The sequence below is a fragment of the Lasioglossum baleicum genome, chromosome 11, assembly GCF_051020765.1.
Source record: "Lasioglossum baleicum chromosome 11, iyLasBale1, whole genome shotgun sequence".
NCBI classification, from domain to species: domain Eukaryota; kingdom Metazoa; phylum Arthropoda; class Insecta; order Hymenoptera; family Halictidae; genus Lasioglossum; species Lasioglossum baleicum.
The window spans coordinates 14,315,203-14,339,991 of record NC_134939.1 but is presented as its reverse complement, the minus strand read 5'-3'; the positions used below and the strand labels follow the sequence as shown (position 1 = coordinate 14,339,991).

The 24,789-nt window shown below is 39.4% G+C and overlaps 1 protein-coding gene across 1 annotated transcript in view; it reads right to left on the bottom strand.

Moving 5' to 3' along the window:
* The window catches only part of Dally (division abnormally delayed protein), a 160,958-nt gene that overhangs the window by 95,000 nt on the left and 41,169 nt on the right, over positions 1-24,789 (bottom strand). Inside the window, exons 3-4 of the mRNA XM_076433584.1 lie at positions 8,703-9,273; positions 4,934-5,135 (exon numbers count right to left, since the gene is read on the bottom strand). Coding sequence (XP_076289699.1) covers positions 4,934-5,135; positions 8,703-9,273 — 773 coding nt within the window. The remainder of the gene's footprint in view (positions 1-4,933; positions 5,136-8,702; positions 9,274-24,789) is intronic.

Genomic DNA, 24,789 nt, shown 5'->3' with positions numbered 1-24,789 from the left:
AATCAACGCGATGAAAGCTACCCTCTCTAATGGTTGGAATGAAAAATGCATTGGGGCCAGACACAATCCTGCTCGAAGCGATCTGCGGCGCGACGGGGATGTAACTGGAACGAACAATTGATCCTGTTGTAAATCGATTCCGCATTATACCCGCGGGATATCTGGCTAGGAAGGATCCCCCTTCCGAGGAACGAGTCCTTTCGCTGTGGCCTGTGCCTGTAGTGGCGCTCTGTGAGAAAGTTTTAATTGCGTTCCACGGGCTGGCGCCTATTTCGTCGCGAGCCAACCGAGTCCAAGAACCGGAAGAAAGGGGATGGGGCGACAAGAAGAAGGGACCAAGTGGCTTCAACGCCGTGGAACAAGGTGGTTGGTCAGTCTTGGTACTACGTTGCACCCCTGCGAGTGTCAAATAGTATCGTTTCGGCAAATAAGATCGCTTCCCCTGTTCAGAGGGGAGAGCAAAGTTCCAAGCGACAAAGGAAACGGCCCAAGTGCTTTAACAAGTTACATGCACTTCGGAACAATAAAAGTACCGTTGTCCAGTTCCACGATTTTGCTCCCCTATAGAGTGTCATTTTATCACGTTGATTGCCGATCTACCGTTCCACGAAATCAAAATAATTCAATTAACCCTCAGCACTCGTGCGGTGACTCTCAGAGTGACCAGTAAAAATTGCTTTACATTATTATGGTAAACATGTTGGTACCAAACCAAATACATATAAGTATTTTATGAAGTATTACATACAGGGTGGTCTATTTATTATTATTACATATTATTATTTTTCGATGTAGAATAAGAATATAAAATAAAAAATATGGGGATTTCCATTTGTAAAAATGAAGTTGCCCTTCATCTGACCCTTAAAGGGCCATTATAGAAAAATATGCGCCATTAAATGTGCCCCTTCATATGAAGAATATTTTATACAAAACATTTTTTCATATTCCTACTGGTTTCCGTAATATAATTGACTGTCTCAAGACAAATTGACCACTCTGTGTATCAATTTTTCAAATCCATACACTGAAAAAATCATATAGAATGGAATTATTTTAGGTCAGAAGAAATGTTTAATTTTCGAGTGAAAATAGCTCCGAGTGAACAGGGTTAAAAGGCTATCCTAGCAATCGTAGACAACCAAAATGTTCAAAGTTGCAAATGAAAGCGATCGAATAATTTCGTGAGCCACTACATCTCGGAACTGGTTCTGTCGTGACGCGAGAGTGAGAGCAACATGAAAAACACACGAGCGAGTGTTCTGTCGATCTTATCTTATGTTCTGTTCTGCGTGTTGTGTTTTCGCGATAGGAGAGCATATTGGTTGTTAGATGCGTCGCGTCGATCAGTTGCCGCGTTCTCCGTCGCGGCTGTTTTTGTCGGATGATCGACGTTCACGCGTCGAGAAGGGAAATGCATGCAAGCAAGTCCGAATGGGAAAAAAATCACGTTTGTCGAGATGCAGCGACTAGAAGCGAAATGAATAGACGCTATAAATTCTGATGCACGCAATAAATTTCACCGTGTACGATCATCCAACTTCCCTTTGCAGCGTTGGTTCGCATATTGTGCGCGCGATAGGCGAATGACACCAAGGGCGGCGTAACAATGCTCTTTGAACGACTCGTATCGAGCCGAACGGCGCGGCGAGTGAGAAATGACGCGAAACAGACGATTTCGACAGAGAAAAGATGCTGACTGTATTATTAGATTGTCTTTAACATTTCGTTAATTTCTTTTCTGGGACATACGTTTCACAGCTACGTACCTACAATTTGTTCGATCGAATAATTTTTAATAGGTGCAATATATGTAGTAGTATTTTCTTGTTGTTGATAATACAATATTATCCTGGCAACATCTTCTCATTTCGGTTTCTGCAAGAGTTACGAAGATGCGATCGGAAAATAGCGTGATAGCATCGGCGTTACATGGTTCGATAGACGTCGCTGGTTTCTATTAATCCGAGATTGAACGAGCGTTCTAGACAGAATGAAGAGTGTCATCGACACAGGAGCAAAATTGCGTAAGACCGACCGACAGAATAGCGTCATCCAGGTTGCTCGGAGAATAGTGCAACTCGAACAACTTACACGCTTCGTCGAGCGAGACTAACGATAGATTAGCATTTTCATCGGTGTCTAACGCTTAGAAACTCATCACGTAGTCGCGTGACCATAAAGCCGCGCGTTCCTCTCTCCGTTCTTCACTCCTCCTTCCCGCTATTACACAATACAAGAGCTCAAATCCTATTTACTCCCAATATAGGTATCCCATCTAACCAGCGTACGCCACAGCGCCTTCCCAGACCTAGATCAAACTGGGAGAAAAATACAACGATTCACTGTAATATTTCAACACGCTTCACAGGCTTTAATAGTACTCTTGGAAAGTTGGACATTATGATAAATCCACGAACTCTTTTAACTCAGTGCGTGTATGTCAGAGTTGGGCAGTAATTAATTACATGAGTATTTAATTACATCTTCAATAACATGTGCAAAAGTGGACTATACATATAATCACAAGCAGAAAACGGTTAAATGGTTCAAAACATAAAAATTAGTTGTTTAAAAGAACAATTACACTCAAGTAATTGTTTGTAATAAATATTTCCTCGTGAAAACTGCATTGTCTATGTAAATGACAAAGTGAACGTATTTCTTAAGAGTTTTACTTTAATAAATAATAAATATTTCCTAACATATGCTTTTTGTTCGTTCTTTTTAGACATTTCCATTGAGTAGGCATCTAATTACTCTTTTTAGTGCCATTTTGGCGTTAAGTAATTGCAACTACCAATTACAATTACTTGGAAATTGCAGAAATAAAATTACAATTACATGTAATTGTAATTTTAATTGAAATTACATTTTGCCTAACTGTGGTGTATGTTATTACATAATGTTCAAGTATTATAACGAAAATCGAGTATCCGCTGGAAGATTCAGCTAAATTCTTACACTAATTTATATTAACAGTGCCTAATCCGCGAGGGAATTGACATATCTCAATCCACAAATTGGCTCTGCCCGTTTCCATGCCAAATAAAAAGTGAATTTATGGAAATACATATGTATAATGTACCGAGTCGAGTCGCATAACACTGATTCCCACGGGCCCGAAGCGTTCTTCGTTGCCGGTGCTAATATCAATAACAATGAAAACGAAATATGTACAGCAGGCAGAAGTCCGCAGGTAAATGCCGCGACACGAATCGGGGCTTCCAAAGCGAGCAACACGATCGAAAGAATTCCTGAGTGGTACTCGAGGAATCGCGAAGAATGGTCACCGCAGACGGCGCCGTTTATTTTGCGCAGCGCCGAAAAATTTTTCAGCATATCATCTTTCTATGTATGTACGGGGTGCTTCCGTAGAAATAGCTTCCTCTTTTTCCTAGCGAAATGAGCCCACTTCGATTTCTATTTAGCGAGTTGAATAGAAATCGTTAACGATGCGTTAACGCAGCGTTTATATCACAATTTTTTTCAGTGAATTTATACCATAGAACTCGACTGTCCATTACGTAGTTGTAAAATGGGATTTAACAAAATTTATTTAATATTCTTTCATTGCTATTTTTGATTTTATTTAGACTCAGGATCTTTTGAAAATAAGAATTGATTTATACGGGTCCTAATTCGACAGCGGATCGATCTTTCTGCGAAATAATAAAACATTTCTACCTGATTTGCAACAAACTAAAGTGAAATAGAAAAAAATTGATTTGAAAATGTAATAGGTATGTATAACAGTTACACTTTTACTTAAATCGATTCGAATTCTAAAGCAATTTCTAAAGCAATTTCCGGTAACAGGATTGTTTCGTAAAAGTAGCAAGAAACACAGTAATTATTACAAGTAAAAGATATATATTATATAACGTCATAAACCGAATTACCCTCCAGCCTCCTAATTACATACATATGTATAAGAAGTATCGCCATATCATTTTCGACTTGTTTAATAAAGCATACGCAGAAAATTACTATAATTAAGCAATTTGATTGGATTGCAAAAATGCTGAGAACCAGTCGATGTTTGTTGCTACATCGACATGTAAACTACGTTATCCATACACAAGGCGAATATTCTATCGATCGGCATGATTGTTACTACAATTATCAGATATGTAGAACCGCGGTTACAGAACATGTAATTATAGAGTACTGAAAGGATTGGAAAAAACAGATCGAAGTAAAAATAAAAGAGGAATTTGCAGACACAATGGAAATGACACGATGTGTTTCATAGAGAATAATTTCACGAACACCAAGCTGTTATACTTTCACTTTTCGTCATCACATTCGAAAAAATTGCTTCCAATAAATTGTACATACATGTATAATATCAAATTTATACGAAATAGAATAGAAAAAGAAGAGTAGTTGATCATTCAAGTGCAAACTTAATCGTATCCTAAGGATTAATAAAATATCTGTTGACGTTAATGGACATTATTTTCAACATTTCTGACAATAAAATAATTTCTCAGTCTGTTATTGTGTCACTACTTTCTTCCATTACTCAATTCGACATTTCTTCTGTTTAAGAAAATATACGCGAGATATTTAGGATGCTGCAGTTCAGTGAAACACCCTGTATGTATTGACGAAAGTATAGGCACACCGCGCTCAGCGTGTGAGAACAATTACGAGAGATGTATCGTTCGTTCGATGGAACGCTTTATGGCAGGGGTAGCAGCAGGGATCATTAAATTTCGCCGGGGAGTCAGTAATTCCGACAAGGAATAAAAGCCGCTATTAGTATAAAGCAATTGACGCGTAGAAACGAGTAAAAAGTAAAAAGCCACTTGCGAAATAAAAGTGACGCAAGCATACCGGGGCCTGCTAGACGGAAGGAAGGCGAGCCGGTATGTATAGGCAGGAGGGAGATAACAAGTGTGTTGGAATCCTTTTGGCGGGTACTCACCTTCTCCTCGAGCTGCGGCCCGTTCTCCATCGCGTGCATAATGGCATCCGAAATGCGGGTGTCCAATTGTCTGACAGCCTTCTCGGCATTCAAGCCTGACGGATCGTTACGACCGTCGACCGCCACAACGAGCCTCTCGACCGTTTCCACGTAGCCGGACCATGCGAGGTCCAGTTCCGACGCCGGTTCCGTCAGGCAACCTCTGCAATAACGATAATCTTGGAATTATACAAAACCATTACAGCCTAGCTAGCGTCTCATTTTCTCCGTTTCGAGAGCCACTTTTTCCCCCTCGATCTCTTTTCAACCTTTTCACGGCCCTAACGGAATACATACAGTGACTTCCACTAATATTCGGACACTCTTAAAAACACCATAACTTTTTAAATATTGGACTATGCGGTTTAAACTTTTTTGGGAAGCTAGAGCAATTAGTCTACTGCAGGATGTGAAAAGAAATTTTTGAAAAAATTGCATTTGGTCGGAATTGTAGAGAGAATACGAAAAGTTGCATTTTACAACTTTTTTATGCGGGCCTATATTGAAATTTTAAACAATACGTTTTGTAGATCTGTGTCAATTATTATATGCATTGTGAAAGTTTCATAGAAATCAGTTGATGCGGGAAAAAACGACAGGCATTGACAGATGTAAGAATCCTTAGAATTACTGCATTTGTACATTTGTATATTTTACTAACAGTAAGTTGCAATCTTTTCAGCTTGCTGAAACGAACCAAATTAAGTACTCATTGTTACAATGGTAATTGAATTTCTCAAGGTCACTTTTTTCGAGATTTCATGGTAATCGGAAGTTTTCTTTAATGAAACTACATATATTCTTATTATGCACAACAGTCTTATAGCTCATGGAAGAACACAAATTCAACGATGTGCGATATGTTGACCTTCAACGAGAAAATAAAATCATATTTGTCTGGGGAGAAGGTAAAGTTAAGATTTGTATGTTTCAATGCAAAATATGGCCTGCTACGCAAGAATTATATGTATTAGGTTCCACAGCTATACAGTTCAAATTGCTCTTCCTCATTTCAAGGAGACACTTTGTAAGATTCTAGCGAAAAAATTGTGTTTACCCTTAATTCAACCGAATTTACAAGGACTTTATCTTGTAGCTGATCAAATGAAACTTTTTAACGAGATTCGTTATGGCGTCTGCGCAAACGTGGAAACTGAAAAATTTAAATATAGCCGGGAGGGTCAGCTGACCAGACGACTCGAGGTATTTCTGCAAATACAAGTATGGACGGGAGGAGGGAACGGACCATCAAAGACGATAAAAGAAAGTGAAAGTAACCGAAGTTAACATGGAATATAGAGCGGGTCGTTAAGGGTAAAAGAAACAAATGCCGCCAGAAGAGTTACGCTCACTCTTTTAGTTTTTTGATCCAAGGGCTTGACGAGGAGAGCACCAGACAGTGCTGTTATTAAATGATGTCCCCGAAGCGTTTCGCAAAAATCTATAGGGTCACTTTCATTCTTCGAATAACAACACGGGTAGAATAATGAAAACTTAGTACATATGTATGTATGATAGTATGTATTAAACAAAGCGATACGTTTCTGTCATAATACAATTGTATGTAAATAGTAACACGTATCCAGACTTTAATAAAAAATGACATTTCATTACATTATTCATAGAAACATTTCTAGATCGAAGTGAGACGTTGTTATTGAAACAATACTCCATAGTTGACATTTTTAGAGAAAACTTGGTGATTTCGCTTCGTTATTTACACGCTTACACCTGAACGAATATTTACGTCACGTTTTGATATTCTCTGCCAGAAATTGTTGGAATGCGAAAGGTGCTTTGGAAATATTTCTTTTAACATGGTATTTGTGCTTTTTACTAAAAAAATACATTCGCGAATCATTTTTCTCAATCAATGTACTCTTCATTCGATATCAACGATCTTTCTCTGGAAATGTTCTTTTGACGTTTCACTATACAAAAAAAAAGCTCAAATATCGATGCGACCGATTCACGGCTCGTCGTGCACGATAAGCAAACTCTTTGATCTATACGTTTGAATCAGTATAACGCAGCAGTTTCAATTTTCATTAGCCTCAGAGGAGCAGCGTATAAAACGTTCACGCATGCCTGGTTGAAATATTGGTCGAGCGAAACGCGATTCTGTAGATTTATACAATGAAGATATGACAGATATCGAATTTAACCCTCATCCGACCCTCATTTCACGAACTGAAACTGTCCCTCGGTGTCAAATTGACACAGTGGTAGAAGATCGACGGAATAACAAGGTAAACAGTTATTTGTCGATGTTCTTTTTAGGTTATCTGTTTCGGGCAGAACCTACAAATAACAGAACGGTATAACTTATTTCGGGAAAACTGTGTCAAATTGACAGGAGGAGAACGGATGAGGGTTAAACGCCATTGCGTCTGTAGAAACTTTTCCCAACATAGTTTTCAACTATTGCTCGATGAACTTCCGTAATTACTCCCATTAGGGTAACTGTACCGATTGCTGCCTCGGTCGTACTTTATTTTAATATTATTCCTAATATATCATGAAATAATAGTATGTGTAAACATTTTATGGAAGAATGATATGTGTGTTCTGTGTGAATGCCAAAAAAAAAAAAACATGGTGGCCCTCAGGACCTAATACAGACCTAATACGGGACCTAATACGCGTTTCGTCTCTGTCGTGCACGTGTTAGAATGTCACGTGACTAATCCAGTACTTTGAGGGAGAGGGATTCCCCTCAATTCGTGCTCCCTCCCCTTACCCGGCGACTCTGGACTCTGGTCCGTTGTAGCGATTCGAGTTTTCAGAGAACATTTTCGCAAAGGAAAAAGTTACTTGAAATGACCTATGCCGGAATCACCCCTTTCAAGGAAGCACAACATTTTCAGTCGCTTTGTACACGCAGACATGTTACTTATCGTTACTGTCGAGAGTTGGTTCTTCTAGGGTTAATAAAAAAGAAGAAAAAATACCGCCAGGACAGTTTAGTGGCGGGTCGGTGCGGGTGATAGAAGGGGTGGACGGATCGAATACACGAGTGCCTAGGGACAACGAATACCATGATGCGACCCTTCTGACCTGTAAAGAGCAGCGTAAGCACACAGTATTTGGCCAGAGACGAAACTTTTACTGAAACACGAAATCATTGTGATGCTCATGTTGCCAGATTAGGTGACCTTGAGAAATTACCTGAGACATGTCGATCACGTTTTACCAGGTATATTACAAAATGTACTGATGTACACACATAAGCAGGTGTCTTTCGTTTTAAAAAAATGCTATTTAATCTACGTTCCGTTGAAGAATTTGTTAAGAAGGTTTTTTAATAGATTTACTAGAAACTTCTAAAACTTTTTAAATCATGTACCACGTAAATAAGAATCAAACTTCATTTTCATTAAAACGAAGTTTCTAGACGAACAGTTCTTGAGGAACAAGGCTTCGAAAAAACTATATTCATATATCAACTTGTTTATTTTTATAACTGAATAAATATTACTGTTATCGTGACTTCATTATTGAAAATATGAGTGTTAACTTACTTTTGTTATCCACTGTAACTTACTTAAGTAAGGATAATACTGTCGTCGACTAAAGTGGTTGACAGGCAAAGTTATCGTCGCGTCGGTGAAATATTCTCGTGGAAAACTGTGTTGGTAATTGTCATGGGTAGGGATGGGATCAAGTTCGAGGTACGTGATCCCATCCCTAGTGATGGGGCCCGAAAATCGAATGGACACGTGATGCTCACCTCATGACATTAGTGCAGAATCCGCTGCAGGGCCTGACAGCGGGACCGATGCCCTTGCACCTCGGACAATAAGTCATTCTGAGCAGCGCACCGTAACAGGCTTCCTGCTGCGGAGTGGTACCGGAAAACAGTACGCTATCGGTCCTGTCGAGGACGGTTTTGCCGAGAGTCAATGCCTGGACCAGCACCCGCGTCGCCTCTAAGCTTTTGCTGACTGACTTCGAGACCTGCTTTGGTATGTCGCCAAACGGTTGGATTTCGTCCATTGTCTCGTACAAACAGGTCTTGAATTTTTCCGTGAAGTCCTGCTCGTGTTGGTGCGGGTTCACGGCGTTGTGGTACGCGATCGGGAACAGCATCGTGAAGAACTCGATGAACCGATCCTGAAGCATGTCCCGCGTAAGCGGTTGCTCCAACGTGTCCGGTGTGTTCCTCGGCGACACGTAATAGACCATCGCCTGGTAGAGAGCTTTTATCGACGGTTTGCTCAAAACCGCCATCGACCGGTACACTTGATTGAAGAGGGTCAGGGTTTTGTTCTCCGATTGTCTCGCGAGCATCGTCACGGTTTCTGCAAGCAAAAACAAACGGCATTTGCTAGTGACTGCATTCCAACACGGCCGCAGCCGCAGCCGGGCTGTGTTCGTCGCGGAAAATCTGAGCAAACCAGCCTACTCGTCCGCGCGTGTTGCAGTTGCAGGAAATAACCAATTAAATGCTAACAATATGTACTCTGATTCACCGTGTCCAGCCTCTTTTTACTGTCTCACGGACAACACAATCTGCGATCATCTGGGAATTCTAAGTAGACAGCCGATTTCACGCATTTATCATAAAAACAGATGAAACGGTCGTTTAAAACGGTGAATACATTAGAAGAATTTTCAAATACTGTGTTATTTTTTATCTATTTGAAATACTTATTAACGTAACGTAACATACGTGAATAATATACCATAAACGTGGTATACTTCAATATGTACCTACATATAAAATCGGCAATTGTATGCTTTCGAATTTTTTTAAAAATCGTTTTTGCAACCAAAAATTCTGAAATAAATCACTGTCATGTGTGCTGTTAGGTAGTATGATCATGAATTTTTTCGTAATTTTTTGCTGAGCAGTACAGAAGAAAAATGTGCAAAAATTAAACGTGATCAATTGCATGGCAGACAGTGTTCATTTCAATTGGCATACTCCTGTTTCTGCAAATATTTTTACTAATCTATGCGTGAAAATGTATACCGGCACTTGTGAAAGATCAAATTTCGGTGCTTCGGGATACGTTTATTATGTGGCTGGTATGTGTATTTGCTGGCGAAATCGTTCATTTAAATTTACGTATTCTCGTTGTTGCGCACTCTTGCTAAATTATGTGTGGAAATGTATGCCACCACTTGCAAAAATTTAAATTTCATCCTTTACGAATACGTTCATTTATCAAAGTACTGCATATGTACATATGTGCATACATTGGCTCGAGAATGTACGCAGTTACCAAGTTCTTGCTTTTACAGTAACATGTATACAGGCTGTCTAAAAAAAAAAGGGATGATTTCTGAGGTCATTTGAAGCAACTGTTTCCTCTGCAAAAATGTTAATAGAGCGCGGCTACGATGGACCAGAGTCGCCAGATGTACATATAATATTTCAATATTCCAAGTTTTTTCGTTTTAAGAATTGGTATAATCTTGTTATCCACTGCTGTGATTAATTAATTAAACTATTCTGCATATCCAGACTGAAACGAAGAAGCCCGTTGTCTTCGCAACGACAAATTATAATCAAGAACAGGAAGTTTCATAGTTATCGCAAGTATACACATTTCAGGGTACATCGATCGTAAAAGTATCGCCGTAACTGTAACAAGTTCCACGAAGTAGCTGGAAATTACAAGGGTGAAAAGACTTTATAGTTAGTGTAACAACCCATACATCGTAAACACGGCGCAGTTACGTTAACGAGAGCATTTGCTAAAGTAATCTAATTTTATTGATATCTAATACATATATGTATGTAGGACCGCAAACATCAATTGCTTAGCACAACGGGTGTTATGCTACTCGAGACGGCATTCAATTAATTACTCAATCATACGTTTAGCTCCACTCTATATTATAATAAGCAGCAAAAGAAAAATATGATAACCGGTTCGTATAAATTTTCAAATAGAACAATACCATTATCTTATACATTTTCTCTGTCCGCGACCTTCAATGACCCTGAATAGTTTTAATCACTGGATTCATAATGTGAGAGACTATCATTGCAGGTGTTTCAAAAGAGATGGTTTCTTTTTAAAAAATGAAGGGGACCTGGAATAGCTTTGGAATATTGAAAACAAATATGCACTGAAAGGAACTTTTCGTAATTTAGCAGAAGTTCGTCTTGATAAACACGTCTGACTCACCAGAAGCATTTATGTAAAAAATGAACCCGTAAAAAGACTTCCGAAAGAAGTAGGATCTCGATTTAGCAGACTCGAGAGAAACGTCTCTGATATTTTCGTTCCGTCTGCCCGCAAGCGAAAAATGTAACTTGTCTCGATTGTGTGACTCATCCTATCCCAATACTTTACGCACACGTTATGTTCAGAGGTAGTTCGCCTTGAACCTCCGCGACGATCCTCATTTTGGAGATCAGTCGTAAATCGACAAACGTCCATGATTCTCAAAATTCGGAACTGCAATTTTGTACATATTTGATTGTTTCGTTCATTAAAAAACATTAACGTTTACGAAGCACTAGAAGTGACTATTTTACGTCATTTTATAAAAATAACATGAATATACCTATCCAAATTTTTAATCATTCACAGTGTTACTTCTTGGTGGCTACAAAATTGAATGCAATATATGCCAAAGTAATTTTATACCAAAGATAATGTTTGAAGAAGAGGAAGAAGAAGAGCGTTACTCTCAAGTGGATTCGAATCTGGCGATGAGAGGTACTTTTAAGTTAATCTCGACCAAATGGAGTCGAACTTTTCATAAGAACTTCGATCATAAGAAAACAATGAACTTGACCAAAGTATAGTATCCTATGTACTAGACTACGACCTAGAATCATACACGCTATAGGCATAGCACATGTGCTACAGTTCGAGTATTACTTTCTCGGAAAACAAGCTTCTAAACCATGAAACTGCTTAAAAATACATTTTCGAAACTTGTAACCACCCAATCTAGAGTTTCAGAATAACCTGTAGAGATTGCATATATTGCAGGTGAATACGGTGTAAATCAACAGAGTTTCAATCATCTGAAATCTCGATTTGTAGCACGGAGTATGTCCAAGCAGGTTTTAAAATTCTTTTAAGTTTATAGACGAAACTAATGCGTAAAGAAACTGGCAAAAATGAAAAAGCTTTCCGAGAAAAGCGTGCATCAATTTTTAATTGCATCACTCAATATTTGATACAATATGGCGGCGAACTAAAAAGCCATTAATGGTATATGACAGGCGTGACGAAGTATTTTCAAGAGCATACTTCACGGAATAAAAATAGAATGAATATGCGCATACATTGATAACAGTATGCACCTGTTAGCTTCTTTTGAATCTATTGATTGGTTACAGCATGTTTACGTCTAGTAATTTTTCAATAATCTTGTACAACGACGCAGCTGCATGTGCATAACGCAGTACTATACATATTGTATGTATCTAGTTAACAATGTGTGTATACACCATACATATTTATACATAGTATACTTATACTATCAATGATTATCCGCTAGATATCGATGATTCGAGCCTCCTGTCTTCCAATTAACACTTTGAACTCCGAATTTTTTTCAATTCTGCTCCCACCAACTCCCTGTCATTCAAAAGACAGTAGTTATTTATAAATAAACTAATTTTTTTATATATAATAGTATTGTAGAAGAAATTTAGTTAAATTTTAAGAAGTAGAATTTATGTTTTACCTTTTGCGTGAGGGGTAACAAAATTTAAAAAATATAGTTTTATATAAATCTCCCTTTGTTGGTACTAATTTCCAAACAATTTTTTTTCCATTACATCAAAAATCACGGCAGTCCAGCTTTCGAAGTACATATAAATTCTAACAAAACTTGTTGTCCTAGAACAGTAGTAATATTTTTACAAAACAAAAAAGTTAGCTGAACGGTTTTAGCAACATTGTATTTTTTTCATTAATCGATGTAGCTTCGCGTACTCTTTAAAACATTACTAAGGGTCTTAAAAACGGTTTAGTTTACACGTTATTAATTTTCCGCCGACTCCTATAAGAGTTCGAACGCTGTATCCACACAGGTACAAATTGGACTGGACGCCACGTGGAAGCGCGATGTGTACACGACGAAAATACGATCGAATTTCAAACAAGTGACTTGGACCAGGTCGAACGGGCTAACAAAATTTTTGAACGTCCACTGGTCCGCATTCGAACTGGTTTCCCGATACGCAGCGAATCCGCGGGCGCCACGCACGATGGCGATGGTGACGGCGATGCCGATCGTGGCAAGTAGCAAGCATACCCGTGAAAATACTATCCAAACATCAAACAACCGAACCGTTCAAGGTCTGCGCACGGCTACCTATGAATCGAGCGGGCTCACCGACGGCGCGGCGCGGCGGTTGGATCTCCCAGTGAAAACAAATATCACCGTATTACACCGGCCATCGAAGACTAATGAACTTGGCCTGTACGGTGGAAACCTCGATGGACCATCTCGCAGCCTTCCAGACACGGTGACTTAGAACAAATGGCCGACACACACGTAGGTACCAAGCGAGAGTAACATTCCCATCTTCTTTTCTTCCTGCTCCTCATCCTCCCTCGCTTCTTCTTCGTCATCCTCCTCGAGTCTCCGGAATCGAAATACCATACGAAAGAGGAAATCGATGACAAAAGAAGAATAATAGAACGAGGGAGAGAGCGAGAGATGGAGGAGGAGGAGGACGAGAAACGCAAAAAAATCGAAAGCGGCAAGAACGACAGGGAAAGCAAGAGAAACGAAACACATATGTATAAAGGAAGGAAGGCAAAAGGAAGACGGTTCGGATAGAGGCAACGTGGCTGATCCGACTCGATCTGTCGGTCCTCCGACTCTTCCTCTATCCTCCTCTATTTCTTCTCAAAGACTTCTTTTACCTATGTACGATTTCAGCGGTCCTCCTTCCCCCACGCTCTCACGTTTCTCATCCGAAGGCACTTGGGGCCATTCCACAGTGAAGAGAGGGAGGGAGAAAGAGAGAAAGAGAGAAAGAGCTTCGACATTCCTCTCGCCGGTCATTTTATTTTAGCGCCACCGTGTGGGAGAGAGTCTTTTTATCTGTCTCTCTCTCTCTCCCCCCTTTCTCTCGACCTCTCGCAGTAACCCCCCCCCCGTCCTCCGCCCGCTCCTTCTCTCTTTCTCTCTCTTCTCTTCTCTTTATTCTCTTTCTCTCTGTAGTCCTCTGTGCGTCCCTTTCCCTCTTTCTCTCCGGTTCGGAGGCTTGTTCGTGCGAGGCCGATGGACGGACGACGATGGTAGTGTGCTTGCACGGTGTGCCCAATGGTGGCCATGTTGCGGAGAGGACGGAGAGGGTGCAAAAGGTACGTGGGAACTGTACCACGCAGCTTCGTCCCTGGCCCGGCCTACGGCCGAGCAAAATTTCAGCCGCTTTCCATTCCGCTGCTCGAAAAAAAGTTCTTCTACTTCCACTAGACGGATATCCGATCACCGGGAATGATTTAACGATCTATCATAGGTCGTGTGCACGCTGTTCGCACGCATCGAAGCGCGAATCACTCGGCACGCCACGGTTCGTAAGCCGGTATGCACCTCGATAAGACTTTTGTTCCGCCGTTGGAATCAGGTCTCGAAAGACTCCGGGAACTTTTTAAGAATCTTTGTTGCAATTTGTGATTAGATGCATGCTGAAGTTCGTCTTTTTCCGCTCGTTCGTGCGCAATGATTTATAATTATGGTGGTTGTTAACTCTTCTCTTTCTGGCTAGCTTTTTAAGTGCCCGAAAAATCGTGGCGACGTTATCGTGGGACAACCTGTGTATCCAAAGTAATAAATCTGTTGAGTAATTCTCCATAGATGCACCATTACAATCTCAATAATTGTAAATGAAAAATATTAGAACCGGAGAAACCTAGTGTTAAATAATTAATCTTGTTCGTTGTTTCTGTCAAGGCAATGCATACAAAGCAATATGTATAGAAATTCGCGAAATCATGACTTTCTAAATAGCCAAGCGCACGCGTAATCGGCGCATTTTCAAAATCGATAGTCACGAAAACGAAACTGCGTATAATCATTCTACGTTTCTGTATTATACGATTTATTTTGTTGAATCACACTTCCAATACGACTTAGATGTACACTGCATATATTATTATAATGCGCTATAGGACGTCTTTATTTAAAATGGAAATGCATCAAACGAACCGGTAAACACATTACTCTCATGGGTGTGTAATCTGCGAGGATCAGCGTGTGTAGAGATAACGTGGCTGCAAGACCAAATCTGGAGTGCTTAGTATGGTAATATGATACGAGAAATTAGCAAATGATATTAATTATTCAGATTTTCGTTTCCAGAACATACGTACTTTTGGAAATTATTTAATCACGTGTTTTACGATTTTCGTTGTCAGTGTACGATATATTCGTGAAAAACTAAAAGTACATATACCGTCTTCGAGCATTTAGATGGAAGCTATCTCAAGTATTTATGATCGTACGAAATAAACTCGGCAGAAAGTAAAAAAATAGGCAAAAATGCAAACACAATTTTTAAAACTATGTAAAAAAAATGGAGAATTATACAGAGAATCTTTTATAACGATTACAGAAAATTGGTAAGATCTGCTCGTGCAATTTTTTATTTCACCATTTTTTAACTATAAACAATATTATCGACGATAATTTAATATATTGTACATCGGGGAGCATGTGTCTCCGTAACAAGTGAAATTGGAATCTTTACACACGCTCGATTAGCTTGTTGGTTGCTGATTGGCTGACCCTATTATACTCTTGCAGCTTCTCCCGCGCGTCACGTATTATACATATGCACCCTAATAAACTCACGACTCTTGCATTACGAGCATATACATACAAACATACGTATGCACATATATGCATATACTAATGTTACAATTAGAGTTGATTTGCATATGTCCACACTACGCTTGCTCCACATTTCTCGTTTGAAGAAGTAATAACGACAGAGAAACAGTTCCATAGACCTCGCGAACAAACAGAATATAAACGTTCGTTTTATAACGAAATAGCACGTCGCTCAAAATAAACAAACAATAACTCTCTTCGCGAACGAACGAACGAAAATGGTAAAAATTATAATTATAAATATATTTTTCAATATTTGTAGTATCCTTCTCAGATCACAAAATGCTTGCGTTTTTCTCAATATCGAAATATTATTGTAATATCAAGTCTTTATCCAATAAAATCAATAGAATGAAATATAAAAAGACTCGCCGAAACTTTGAATTATTAGTGAATTTTAATAAAATATAGTTAACCTGTGCAATAATTAAATATCGTGAGGAATACTTTATTTCTTTTTGAATTCTAGGGAGGGCAATATTAAATTGATATTTTTATTAAATGGATGAGAATATTTTAATGAAATCCAATTTTAGAGGGTTTAATTATGGCTTAAAATAATTTCATCCGGGGAGAGATCAGCATATATGTATATTATCAGTGAATTTCAATAAATATAGCTGCAACTAAATCTAGCTCGTGGACTTTCACTTAATTAGTTTTATCTATTGTACATTAATTTATGAATATCTAAGAACGTATAAATAACTGTAACTATAATATCTACATTTGCAAAGTTTATTGGACGTATGACAATCGAATGTGTTTCGTATAAGTGCAAAGAATAAGAAAATATTAGGTATTAGTTTTCAATACCTTTCAAAAATTTGTTTCAATGAGGAAAGTTGAACTAGCATTTTAAATTAATGTTCAACCATAGTCGCGACCTGTGTACAGTGAATCAGTGTAGATAATACATACAAATAACAAATACAAGTAACAAATTGTATGCTTGGTAAAATGAAATGATACGATAATGCTATACAAACGTATAACAATGTTAATTCATTAGTTCGAAACCACTAATTTGCATGCTATTTGAATAATTACCTCAGTGCATCTTTTAATACGTTAACACCTTCTTTGATACATATTGAAATTCGTCAGAAATAGCGTTATCATTATACGAACAAATATATTTCTGCGACGCGATATTGGCATTTCATAAAGCGCGCAAACATGTTATATGTATGAATGATCGCCTGATTAATCCGCCGTTAATAATGCGATACAATTTATGGAAACGCGTATGTATGTCATGTATAAATGAAAATTTTCCAACGTTCGAATTATAAAATTCTTTCTCCGCTAAATGACAAAACTCACTCGGGAAGTATTATCAAACTAATCGATAATAAAAAGGAGAAATTTTGAGCGTAGATATACGAAGAATACATTCGACCCAGTTCGAAACATTTCCAATTCATCTCGGTAAGGCAGGTGATTAATGACGTCACGCTTGGATAAATTTAATTGTGCTAAGCGACACTGATGTACGATCAGTACTATTCCAACACAAAATTGTAGAATTTTCTTAAAATCCTTACTGTCAGAATACTGCATTTGTAAAAATAATGTCAATGTTGCCATCTAATTTAATTAAATAGCAGTAAACGATATGGGGAGGATAGTAATTATTTTTCACGGCGCACAGTTTCGATCAATTTCTACGTTAAATAAATCATGCCTCACTCAGCTATATTTATTTACTGTAGAAATTGATCGAGACAGTGCGCCGTGAAAAATAATTACTATTTTCAAGAAAGTACGATCGTGAAAAATACCTCCTTTATCATCGATATGGGGAGGGTTAAAAAACACGTTGTACACGTTTCCGACTAAATTCGATAGCTCGTTAACATTCGCGTATGGTTTTGAGACCCCACTAGGCCGCAATGTTTTTGCCAATTATCGGGTAAAATTGTCGCTAATTGGCGAGTAAAAGGCCAAGAGACTATCGCGGGTTTCCGACCCCGACACGAACCAACAAGAATAGATGAAGATACGGCAGGTGCAGGCTACCGAATGTGCAAGCGGAGATATGCAACCTTCGGATTTTGTCCTCTTCGTGAAGTGGCTTCTTTTTTTCCACGGATACACGTGAGTAGCGACAGGGATTAATTATGCGCAGATACGCGGAATAGAACGAAAGAAAGAAAGAAACGGAGAAGAAGAGCGTTCGAGAGCGCTATGAAGTGCACTTGGCGCGCTCCAAGTGGTCCCAAAGAGCGCCGAACACGTCCACTCGTCGGCAAGAGAATAATTATTGCTGAAATAATCTGCGGTCTCTTAACACGGGACTCGCTCATGATTAATATTAGCCCAATTAATTAGCCATTATCACAGCCGGACGAAAATCTAATTTCCTACGCCATTATGGCTCGCTCTGCGGAACGCTAGACAAGATTAACATTGATAGGATTAGGCGCGAGATTACTTTGGAAAATTAAATGGAATTTCCATTTTCTCATCAACACTCGAACAAGGTTCTTCCTTCTTTCTTCCATGGGAATTTCGAGGACGGAATATCGTTATTTTTTATGAATCAAACCTGTTTACCTTGTCGCCTTAGAAAAAGTCGATTTGATTAACGGGAACCGGTGCGTTATTGATCAGCACCTCTAACTTGTTGAAACCGATCGCACAGGATTTCGACTTTAAAGTTTATTCGGTTCTTTCAGAATTAGGAAACATTTGTCTTATTTATAACATTCATTTAAATCAAAATCGAATTTGCGAGTACTCGATAGCAAGAAAGGAATCCAGAAATTAATCGCCTCTGTACAGGGTGTCTCGCAAAAGTGATTCTACACGAAAAAGTGAGTCGAAAGGAAGAAAAACATTATTTCATTTGACGCTTCATTTTCGGGTATATCGAGTTTGAAAAGTGTCTAGTGATAGTACAGCATTCCAGAAGTGTCGTTCAACGGTCATCTTTCACGAAATGCAAATGAATTAATATGATCAACGAATCCGACCACGTGGTGCGGCGACGTCCTAATAAATCCATTATAAAAGCATCTCCAGGTTTATCCGCAAAAAGAGAAAACAAAGCGATATTAATGCTTATTATGATGACTTCATTCCGTTCTTGAAAAAGGGTGTACGAATAATTTATTCCTCGGAACCGTTTCACGTCCAAAATTTCACGCAGCCGAGGATAATTAATTCATTACTACCTCCGCGAAACCTGTTTCGCCGGGCGAACAGTCGCGAACAAATCAACGCCCACCTTAGCGCCCACCTTCGGCAACCTTAGCGACTACACGCGGCGCGGCGACCGCGTCTCAAGCTGTCGAATACTTGGAGCAAGTTGCGCTGATGGGTTCAGATATTCCACTGGTAACAAAAGATGCCGAACAGCAAATTTCCTGCTGCCAGAACAGACAAGCCTTCTCTCATCGAGGCGATTTTTTCATTCAGAAGGTCAAAAGGATATATGTAGCGCGAATTGACACACAGAAAATGATCAGCTGAGATTTTAACCCTTACTTAGCACTTTATCCCGAAATACATACACTTCAGACATTCCGGACAAAACGATAAGACACCTCTAGATTTCTAATGTTTCTCAATACCAATGATGTGTACAAAGATTTTAGTACAAGGACTGTAAAAAGACTAGCGCGGTTTCAACATAAATTGGCCAACTCATGTCGGGCGAAAATACTTTTGCTTTGTGGTTCGAAAGGAACGTCAAAGTTGCAAACTTCAAAGGATGATTTCTCAACATAAAAGTCTGCTCTATCGGGTGATATAGTTCAATTTTCCGCTGGACCCTTATTTCTTGAGATAAATTCAAAAATATCCTCAAAAATGGGTGCAAAGTGGTGTCCCTCCGTCTTTAATGATTGTTTAAACATGTTTAAACATTAACAGAGGGTACTCTATACAGATCTACATACAAAATCTTTGTACACATCATTGGTATTGAGAAACATTAGAAATCTAGAGGTGTCTTATCGTTTTGTCGCGGAGTGTATGTCGGTAGAAATGAATGTCCTTTCGTAAAGAAAGCGGTGAAAAACGGTTAGTGAATTTTCAGCAGAATAGAATCCCAGTCTGCTTTCGGAGTCCCCTTAGCGTTCCCTTCGAGAGGCGTTACATGCCCGGTGGAATTTACTTAAACATATGATAACGTAGTTAAACGCGAATCCAGGTTTCAAGTGTACCCTTCGCATTTTTCCGGTCGCATTTACCAGGCTGCTCGTTCGAGAATCGGTGGGTACGTAAAATACTAACCGAGGATTTTCGGATTTGCATCGGCAAAAAGCGTAGGGGTTGGTCGGCCGATAAAGTTAGTCACTCTGTCTCTCTCTCTCTCTCTCTCTGGTGGATATTGTACGTATGTATAGGCAGGCTTGTGAATCGGAGCCGACTACCACAAGCTTCGCACATACGCCCAGCCTTATTATGTCTCGGTTCTACGTGAATTTCGCACCGCACGATTCTGCGCCGCGGAAGAATAAGCCTTATCTATATTGGATAGACGATAGCGGGGCCCCCCGCACGACAATAAATTACGCGAAATTCCCCGAAATTCTGTGTAAAACTTACAAAGTACGTAATCCAGCATGTTTCTCATTTTCGCGCGATCTTCTCGCTACGCGACCGACAACGCCGCGTCGCCTTTGAGCTATGTACGAAAGATTTTTACCGGATGCAACATCAAAGAATCTTGGCTTGCAAGCGGAAGCCTGTAAATGATGAAGTTTTATGAAAAATTCTCTGTCGCGGTCGGCTATTCCCTCTTTTTCACTGAAATCTTAGTTACCGCAACGTTTGCGGATTATATGGCAATTTAGAAAACAGACTGTGGATTTAACCTTTAGTTGTCAACATAAATAAATTTTTATTCAGATGTGAACAATATATAAAAATAAAGATAGATTTAATGCGCTAAGCTACTGAATGAGGATAAAAGTGGGCAAACATGCTGCAGATATTCTCACAAACTTTTAGTTCTTTACAGACACGCTTTTCAGCCATCGTTATCTGTTTTTGTTTAGCTTCGTTATTAGCAAAGTTCGTTGATGCGATAAATTACAGTGATTCTGCGAATAAAAGTTTGTCACAAGTTCGTCCTCGTGCTAGGACAAAAGACAGGCGACACTTGTACGTAATAGGATGCAATTTGCTCGAATGTAAAAACATCGAATTATTATTGACGTCTCCCGTGTTGAAGGCAACATCGATAAATATTTATGGCCAGTAGTTTTGCAAGTAACGCCGGTAATAATAGATCATTACCTCAATTACTCGTCGTTAGTGTAAGTGAAAAAGGAGTTATTGGAGAAATCTTACAAGTTGCACAAGAAGAAGCACATACAGGTTAATGGCAATTATTTTTTAGTAAATTATACTGTGAACGTCACCTAAAGATCTTAGATTCTTCAATGGAGAGTCCATTCTTGCATTAAATTATGCAATAAGCAGGTACTAACAATATAAATGTTAGATTCTCTTTGTAGGTGTATTCTTCACGAAGATTTATATTCATCTTGAAATTTCTTTTACACTCACGAAAAAAAATTATCAGTTAATTATGGTTCGCTTGAAAAAGTGACATTTTTCTACGTAACATTTTGTCTATCATTTCACGTAGCGATTATGCACTTGATACCATTCAAATTGCACGTACAAAATTGTTTACTTTGCCAAAATTAAAGAAGATAAAGAAGATCCTGGGGTCACGATTAAGTGAGACACCCCGTATAATTGACATTAGAATTATTAAACGTATGAGTAAAGTTTCATTAGAGGCTCAGAAAAAAAATTGTAAAACCAGACTCTTTCCTTCGAAATTTCGATAATAGCAATTTTCTCTAAATTCTGTTTAACCGTGATTTACGAACAGTAAACTAATTATTCTAGCATGCCAAAATATCTGAACTCATAAATTTCCAGAGAATGATCCAATACTTTTTGCCACGGGTTGTATTATAGTTGTATGTACATAGGTACGTTCGTGCGTCAGTGTATTCTGTGTGCATGATCCAGAGCGAAGCTATTTTGCGTACCGCCATGCGGTCTAGTTGGTTGTCGGAATTTGGGCGACGTGTCGCAAAGTTAGCATCTCTGAGAAAATCAGTCGGTGCATCGCGTGGCAAAGTTAGTATCTTGCGCACGGATACACATGCACGTGCACCGCTGCCAACTACCGGACGGGTCAAACTTATTTCAGATTTTCTATTTCACTATCAGAGAAGAAGATAGAATAGCTGTGTTATCTTTTAATTTGCAGTATCTCAGAATATGAGAATTAAATATGGAAAAATGAACTCGGGTATTCGGATGGTAACAAAAAATCAATTATTGATTAGAGATTATTAACACTTTACCTATCGAAAGCCTGTTAATAGGATTTTCAATAATTGTGCGGTACGAAGAGAAAGCATAGAAATTTTCTTTTACATTACAATTTTAAATGAAAGTATTAGATGACGTTATTGAGGGTGATTTGTTAGTTCACAATGAAAATTGTTGTTGTTATTGAAGGTTCCATTAAAAAGTATTCATCCGTGTAGCATAGATTTTTCAAAATGTTAATATTTCTATTTTATTTGTACCACAATGAACCTTTCAGTCTCCATCAAACAAATATTTCCTTCATTGAATTTCCACAAAATTAAGAAAATAGTAATATAGATCTAGCGATCACGTTTTTCACAATCTTGAACGGTGTGTCCCTGCAATAAACGGCAAGAGCTTACGGGTCGACCTACCGATGAAAGTCAACTCTCTATGGATTCGCTCCTGCAATTTTGATAAGGAATTCAAAACGAGTCGCTAAGACTACATACCCTGTACTCTAACGTTACAGCGGTGATCAGGCTAACTCTAGGGATCGCGGAAGAAGGGAGGAAAGGGGAAACTGTTGCGGGTTAGCTGCGGCATACACACCTACACTCGTTACGGGCAGTATCTCCACGCGATTTTCGTTGCGCATGATTTTATAGTCGTACATACAGGCAGCCGGCGCGGCGCGGCGCGGCGACTATGTTCACTGTGATGTATAGTAATTTCGCTCACTCAGTCAGTGGAGAGGATGAAGCAGGGCTCGTTGTCGTCGCAGGGACAGAGGCCGCGAGAACGAGAGAGAAACGATGAACAGAGGAGAACGCGAGCAAGAGGGAAGCTGTGTTCGCGCGTGTCGTTGCCGAGGCAACCCAGTCTCTAGGTTTTGCTCTGGCCCGTTCTATTTTCGATACCCGCGGAAAACGCGTTTCCATCACGGGGTTCGAGCTGTTTATTCTATGTACAGTCGGTCACGCATCTTCGATTCTCTACGCATTAGAGCAGGCCTGGCCAACACGCGGCCCACCACGTTAAATTGTGCGGACCGCCGCACAGTGGGCGAGAAACCGATCTTTTTGGACAAAAATCTGCCGACAACTCAGTTTTTCATCGATTCAATTGGAACTTTTTTTAAAATGTTCGTGAAGGACTATACTTTGATGACGTGCTGCGCGAACATCGTTAACTGTCAAAAGAAATCAAGAATCCTTATCCCAATAACTCCGATACTTCATCCGCCGATACCATAAATTTGCATGTCCCAGCTGAGTTGCCGACACTTCTTAACCCTAAGATTTTTGTCCAGAAAGATCGGTTTCTCGCCCACTGTGCGCCGGGCGATTTTATACTTCTATTGAACTTCTGTTTCTCGTTCCATGTATACGGAAAATATTAAGTAAATGAAGTGTCATAGTTAGAATGCGCAAGTGCGACTACGAACTGCAAATCTATATGTGATATCTTTGATATAATTGAGTTACAGTGCATCAAAGAAATGAAACAAATTTTTGTGTCCACGTCAAAAATTAATTCTTACAATATGTACTTATATTACATCCGAGAGATATTCCAACTTAAGACATTTTGCACGACGAGTTGTAAATGCTTCCGATTCCACATATGTTTGTGGAAAAATTTTTGGAATATCAAATTTACGAACAGTTTACCACGTGCTTCATTAACTGATGCCTGAGAATTCAAATATGTACAATAGTCAAGAGCACTGTCTGAAATTTACTTGTAACAGATATGTGTGCACACGCTATTGGAAATATGGGTTAAATAATCTGAACCACGTCTATAATCAACAAACTATCATTTATTTAATATGCATGGAAGGACGTCGTGACACATCGAAAAACAGAATGAAAGTGAAACATGAAACAAAACTAAACTATGAAGTGGTGTTCAATTATATTAAACAAATTCACTTTTGTTTTATTGATTATACAATTTCAAATGAACCAACACATGTTAAGGGTTGTTCGAACAGTGTCGCGAGCCAGTGTGTCTACTGAATCGTATTGATCGATTTGACTGGTTGAATTTTCAGTTGGCATCGGCGACAGTTCCCGTTTCAGACGCAGAAGAATCATTGATAATCGCAAGAATGTGTTGCCAGTGATCCGCGGTACATACGCGTACCATTATAATAACTCTCTCCGGCTTGGTCTCGGAGGGGAGTTCGGATTGGGCAAAGGAACAGCAGCGCGATACAGCGAGACAACGAGACAGCAATAAAGATAGAAGGCGGCGCGGCGCGGCGGAATGAAAAAGTAGCGCTGGCATTGTGAGAGCAAAGAAATAAGAGAAAGATGGCTGCGTAAGCTACCGACGGCGACACGGGTCATCTCGCTTATCTCGGGCTTAACCAGCCGTTTAGCTCCGTTACACACGTACAAACGGAAACACAGGTAATACGCATACGGTCCCGCGCGCTAACGTTTTACTAGAGTTGTACATGTTACCTGATCACCCAACCAACTCTAACCACCCACGTGAAAGCGCCCGCAGCCCTGTGAAATTGTACCGGTATCGAGGATTATCCTTGCCAGACGAGGAATTGAAAAGGAGCGACGCTCCTCCGGGGAACGCTTTCAAGCTTATGGAATCCTATAATTGTCTTGTTTCAGAAGACAACGCGGTCTTTTCACTAAATCCGTTTCGCCGCGCGCGCCGCGCCGGGGAGTCACAGTTGT